The sequence below is a fragment of the Marmota monax genome, unplaced genomic scaffold (assembly GCF_021218885.2).
Source record: "Marmota monax isolate L192 unplaced genomic scaffold, Marmota_monax_Labrador192_F-V1.1 WCK01_AAM20220418_F8-fsc00134, whole genome shotgun sequence".
Lineage (NCBI taxonomy): Eukaryota > Metazoa > Chordata > Mammalia > Rodentia > Sciuridae > Marmota > Marmota monax.
The window spans coordinates 2303845-2310512 of NW_026692281.1; the positions used below are offsets into that span (position 1 = coordinate 2303845).

General features: G+C 40.8%; 1 protein-coding gene across 1 annotated transcript; it reads right to left on the reverse strand.

The window, feature by feature from the left end:
• Positions 1-1333: 1333 nt before the first annotated feature.
• Positions 1334-2908, reverse strand: LOC131424062 (endogenous retrovirus group K member 113 Gag polyprotein-like). The gene is made up of 2 exons (XM_058578319.1): positions 2763-2908; positions 1334-2687 (listed from the first exon to the last, which is right to left on the reverse strand). Exon 2 carries the CDS (start codon positions 2402-2404, stop codon positions 1460-1462), a length of 945 nt encoding a protein of 314 aa, XP_058434302.1. The 5' UTR covers positions 2405-2687; positions 2763-2908; the 3' UTR covers positions 1334-1459.
• Positions 2909-6668: the final 3760 nt, after the last annotated feature.

A 6668-nucleotide genomic window follows, 5' to 3' on the forward strand; every position in this document is an offset into this window, starting at 1 on the left:
GGTCCTATCCCACTGTGCAGAAGTGGCTGCATAGTATGGCTCAGTCCTAAGAAGGGCCCTTCCCCAGATCTGAGGCCATATCAGCCGACGCCTTTTTTCGTGGGGCGGGGCGTGGACGCGTCTAACCCGCATGCAATAGGACATGCTCTCCTTGAGGTCCACGTCAAGGATCACTCAAGTGCAGTGCCTTGCCTCGCATCCTGTATCGTGACGATGGTGGACGAAGGGGGATAGCTGAGGCTGAACTGTGGCTGTTTATAACGACAAACAAGTTGACAGCACCCTGAAAGAAAGGCACGGACTTTAAGGCGATAGAAAAGCACTAGTGTGGAAACCCATCTGCGTGCAATGGCAGTAAGACCGGCAGAGTGCAAGGGCTTTCCAACACTAAGAGAATAACAAGGAAAGTCATGTCGATCCCAGTGCAATGTTATAATAACTTGGGGTGTAACGACCATGTCAAAGGTTTACTGTTTAAGATGCGCAAGCCAGACTTGAGGTGAGTTGCCATTTTCTAAAGCTGCAAGAGCTTGTATGATCATAGCCTTATCGTGAGCACTGCGGGCCTTAAGGCGACAGAGAAACCACAAACAGAGGAACATACCGAAGCAACACATTGCACCAAAAATGCCTACCCCCACCCACTCTTTGAAGAAGGAAAAAGCAGAAGATATCCAATCGGTGAATTGACCCAAAGTCACGGGATCGACACGGGTACTGTTCAAGACAGCTATCTGGGTTAGTTGAGACTGGATCATGTTTTCTGCTTCCATGGACCAGGTTCCGGATGGATACTCCCCGATGATGTGGGAGGCATTTCTGGAATCATAAAATCTGACAGAGGTTATACATAAATGTGCACGTTGATCAACACAACCCAAATGTACTAGGTCAGACAATTCCTCAACTTGAGCTTGAAGCAGATCTATCCTTTGATTAGCAGCCAGAATCCCAGATAAAATGTGTTGATTAATTCTACTTTGAGATTCAAGTATGGTGGATGTTTGTTGAATAACCTGATTAATAGTGGCAGCAGTTTGTACCTGGCTGGCCATGGCTACTCCAGCTATAACTGCTGCAGAAGCAGATACTGCCACAGCTGTCACTATGGCTGCCGTAATTCCAAAATCTCTACGGGCTCTAATCAGTTCAACAATAGGAAATGACTCTGGATCTGCAGTAACCGGGATCGGGACAAAGGTTGGAAATTTCATAACCACTGCCATGGTCCAGGAGCCATTCCAACACTCAGACAAGTAGCAGGTAATATTAGAACAATTAAGTATCCCCTGTGATGTATCATTAGCCAAAAGAAACGGGAACGGAGATTGGAGACAGACTGCTGCGGAGGGTAATGTAGCATTAGATAATTGTGAATTATTTGCAGAAATTTTAAGCCTCCTACCTCGCTCCGAGTCTTGGGTACTGCCAGAAACATTAAACAGCCAACTTTGGACTCCTAATATTTCCCTGGGGAAACACAAGCGTGGACTAGACTAGCCCCATCTGAGGGAGTCATGCAAAATCTAGTAAGTCCCTCCACCTGAGTGAGAGTGAAAGCGGCATCTATGCCATAAGTGTGGACAGATTCTGCCAAGGTTTTAATTATCTTAAAGTCTAAAGGCTCATGATATCTTCCCCTGTTATTGTCCTGAAATACAGGGTATGCAAGTCCCATATCTGTATTAACTGTCCTCCAAACTTGTGCATGAAAAGATCTCCTGGAACCTTGGCTCCCCCCCACATACGGAGGTGGGGCAATCGGCACCATATCTTCTTCTAGATATTCTACCTCCTCCTCCTCAGAGTTTTGTTGACCGATGTTAACTCCCTTCCCCTTCTTACAGTAGGCCTGCGTGCCCTGTGTCTCCTTTTTCTTCTTTTTCATTTTTATCTTATGTAGTTGTTGTAACAATATATCAAGGTCCTCAGAACTCTCTGAGTCGCTTGTGTTCTCAGGCGTTTTTAATTCGGTCAAGTCTGGGTAGAGCCTTCTCCTATTTTTATCTTCAGGCTCTTTTGCCTTCTCACTACTGTTACTTTTAATACTCTCTGCCACTTCACTACATGATCCTTCAGATTTTTCCTCATGCAGCTGCTCAAGAATAGCTTGACCCTCACTTACAGCTTCCTGGCATTTACCATCTGTTATACATCCTCTAACTAACTTCCAAAGTGGTATAATGCCACCCTGCAAGGTACCTTGCTCATGAGCGAAATCTAGATCTTTCCCTAATTTGTCCCAGCTGGGAACCGTAAGACTCCCTGAAAAAGCAAACCAAGGAGCCGCTATATCAGCTTCTCTTAAAAACATCTGCAAAGTACTCTGCTTTATCTTAAGTCCTTTTGAATGTAACAACCCATCTAGGGCCAACAAAATTGGGCTTGAAGAAGCAACGCCCATAATGTTTTTAGAGCTATAAAGAAAGTGAAAGTACAAAAGTCCCCGCTCTCTTCCTTTTACAGGGGAGCGTTCCGTTCTATGAATTCCCCGCTCTCTTCCTTTTACAGGGGAGCGTCCCTGTCGTCACAACAACAAAAGAAGCACAAAAAACAAAAGCGAAATGACACAACAAAAGAAACACAGAAAACAAAAGCGAAAGTACACAGTGCAGCTGCAATAAAATGTAATGCTCTCTCTTTCTTTACAGAGGAGCTGCCCCGCTTTGGTCGCGGATCCCACTTACCTGGGACTAACCCCGCTTTGGTCGTGGATCCCACTTATTGGGACTAACCCCGCTTTGGTTGTGGATCCCACTTACCTGGGACTAACCGGTGCACCACCCCTGACTGCTGAAAGTTCTGGTTCCCGGGTTTCGGCACCACTTGTCGCGACCCCTTGCCCGCAAGGAAGACGCAACTCAGGAATCTTCTTTCAGCAGTTTATTCAGGCCCTTGATATTTCTTCTTCTCCCCCTCGGATTCCCCTCCCAGCCTTAATAAAGCATCTCAAGCCCCAATGCGAAGCTGCCACGTGGAGCTTTCTCATAGGGTGGTGAAAAACCATGTGCCAACTCTCCCAAATAAGGAGTTGTTTGTCACAGACCACAGCAGAGCCAGCGCCATCTTGTAATGGCGACCATAGTCTGCAGAAACGGCAGAAGCGGCTCACCACAGAATAGGATCTTAGGTTATTGTTCTAAGACCTTTCCTCTCTTCTAATATAAGCGTTTGTTGCTATAATTTTCCCTGTTAGCTAACTTTTATGTATATTTTGAAATTTTGATGTGTTATATTTTTATTTTCATTAAGCTCTATGCATTTTTAAAATTTCCTTTGAGACCTACTATTTGACCTTTGGATTATTAAAAGTGTGCTGTTTAATATAGAAAGTACCATTGTCATTCTCTTATTTGATATCTAGTTTGTTTTCATTATGGTCAAAGCAAATACTTCATTCATTCATTTTTTAAAAAAGGTTTAAGCTTGTTTTATGGTCCAGGATATAGGACCTATAGGTGCTTGCAGGGAAAAAGTGTATTTGGCTGTTATTAGTAGAGTGTTATATACGTGTCAATCAGATCTTATTAGTAGAATCAGTGAGTTTTATGGAATCTTGGGGTGTTGGTGACCAGCTTTGCCATATGTGAGAAATGAGAATAAAGCCCAAATACAAGATAAAACAGAACCAACAGATAGTGTGAAAACTATAATTCAGATGACATTATTTTAGCCCCTGAGTTCAAACCTCACAGGACTTTTCAATTATATGAACCAATATATCTTCATTCTCTTATTCCTCTGATAATATGAATCAAGTTTTTCCCACTTGAACCAAAGAGTACTGAGTAGTATAAACCCTATAAACTAAAGCACTTTGTTTTTCCTACCCTCCATGGCTAGGAAATGTGGTTTTTAAGTAGTAGGGGGAAAAAAAAGAAGAAAACGTGAAGACTGAATTGAGAATATTTCAGTTAGCTCTGGCGGAGTTGGAAACATGGTTATATATTATTAAGTGCTCCAACTGAGTTCAAAAGAACTTGTAAAGACTACTAGCAGTCTGAGAAGCCAAGAGAAGTTACAGAAAGGTATCAGAAAAAAGCACAAACTTTAAGGAATCCAGGAAAAATGACTGGGGTCAAAAATGATTCTAGGAGTGAGAGAAATGCTTCTTACCCTGAGGTGTACATGTATCTCAGTTTTGTCTTCTGAAAAAAAAATTGAGATTAATACATAATTCTAGGGCTGAGGATGTGGCTCAAGCGGTAGCACGCTTGCCTGGCATGCATGCGGCCCGGGTTCGATCCTCAGCACCACATACAAACAAAGATGTTGTGTCCGCCGAAAACTAAAAAATAAATATTAAAATTCTCTCTCTCTCTAAAAACATACATAATTCTAAGGGTCATTATAAAAATCAAATGTGTACATAGATGCAACTATTAGTTTCATGGTTTAGCACATTAAATTCAGGGAAACATTATTTCTGTATTGGACAAGTCAAGCTCTATGTTTTCTCTTCTGTTGTGATTGGTGATCAGTATGTTATTGATGATGCTCTTAAACTTCTTCCAATTTGGCATATGTTTTGTCATTCTTGAGATGGCTTAGAAAGTGTCATTTGCTACTGGTATTGGACTACAGGGGCAGAGCAAAGTAAATAAAATTAGGAAACATATTCCTGAATCTGGAGTGTCCACATGCTTGGATGGTATCAGTTATAGATAAGCACAATGTGATGAAGCCAATATTTGCTTCAACCCTTAATACAGTGATCGCAGGCAAAGTTTGGCAAGCAGATGTGGTTTGGAAACTGCAGTGGTAGAGTTGTTCCAGAGTCCAGTGCTTCCTCTGCTTGGGCCCTTTCTTTCTAGTCCTTCATTTATATCTGGACTAGCTATCCCTGGGCATGAACTATTATTTCTCCTTCTACTACAGAATTTCAGGTCATGAATCAGTAAAAAAGATGTTTGGGTCAGTTTTAAGAAACTGTGACTATGTGCTGCTCACTTTAACTCACTGATTTAGTGATAATGGCAGTGGACACTTAAGTCTTTCATTTCACTTCCATTAACTCCATATGTGACATCAGGCTGGCCAGTACCCATCTATTTGTCTCAGTGATTCCACATATAAAATAAGGGAGAAAATAAGGGTATATTAGGATATTTTTTTTTCCTTTTGCTTTCTTTAAGGGCTCTAATCACTTGTGATTCTGATTCACTGAATCAGTAAATACATTTGTAAGCCAGTTTGAGTTACCATTTCTGGTGTTGTAAGAAAAAATACTGAGATGTGGGTGCAGATATTTCTTTAAAGAATTCACACCTGAATTGTCATAATGAATTTTAAGTGTCTCTTAAGAAAAGCAAATTAGAGAATGTGACCATGAAATTTTGTTCAGCAACAAAATAAGACAAAGCAGGAACTCATGTTCTTTGACATGAATAATTCTCAAAGGCTCTTTTTTTGTTGTTTTTTGAGAATATTGACATTGTAGAAATTGCCAAGATAGGCAAGAGATCTTGAAAAGACAGGGTATCCAGACATTCCTGAAGACTTCCAAGACAGACTACAGGTCTGCAATAAAGGACACATTGATGTTAAATCAGCACTGTCCCAAATTTGAGATAAAACACTGAGACAGGTATGTTACCTGTCTGGGTTGTTCAGTCTATGTGGGAGAGAGGTGGAAGATAATCCTTAAGGCTCTTCTTATTTTATGACTTGCAATTCTTTGTGGCATTCCTCTGATGGAGATGATAAATTCTCTTTGGTCAGCACATGTAGTAAAAAGAGTCTTCACACATGGAGCCCCATGGGCATAAAATCATTTCCCACAAGCTGCAAAAGAAGCCACTAATGTCTCCATGACTCATAACAGAGCCACTGTGTCTCTCCGGGGACTACATGCCTAGGGTCTCCAGAGGCTGAAATACACAGAGCCTTGAGTTCTAGTCATACCCCTGCCATTGAGTAGCTGTATGGTCCTAGAAAAGTCACTTTCACTCTGGGACATGCAGAGGGCTCGTTTGTAAATTGAAATAGTAGTTATATTTACCACATAGGCTTCTACAGTGCCTAGTACATAAAAATGGGAACTCCTCCTACCTTCAGCCCTAATATTACTGAGCAAAATGAAAAATATTACTGTATATTTTGCTTTTTTAACCTTAAGTTATCTTTACTATCGCCAGACATTGTATAATAGTTGACTCGCATACAATAAGTGGCCAGTCAAGGGTTTCCCATGTATTTTTTTATTGCTAAAAATAAATTACTACCAAGTATTAGCTTGAATCAATAACAATCTCTTTTTCAAAGACAATTGAATTATATTTATTCACTTAAAACTAGTCTCAGATTTGTCCCATATCTCCCATTTAAAATGTTCAGAGTACATCTACATGGGCAACACCTCCCTGATGAGCCCACACTTATCTCAATAACAGAGGGGTTGTAGGCAGTACTTTTGCTGAAAGGTAACATGTCCTTTTTATGAGTCCTTTATAAGAAATCCACCCACCATTTGTTATAAACTACATGCTCAGTGACACAAATATAAAAACTATAAAAAAGTATAAACAAGAAATTAATTGTCATACCCTGTTCCACCCCTCAGAAATAAGTGCACTAAAAGTATTGGTGTATTTCTTCCCTGCCTTTTATGAATTAATATGTATTCTGCATAGCTGTACTCATCTTCTCTATTTAATTTGCACCCTACT

Coding starts and splice junctions, on each gene's coding strand:
- LOC131424062 (XM_058578319.1), bottom strand. CDS start 2,404: ATGGGCGTTGCTTCTTCAAGCCCAATTTTGTTGGCCCTAGATGGGTTG.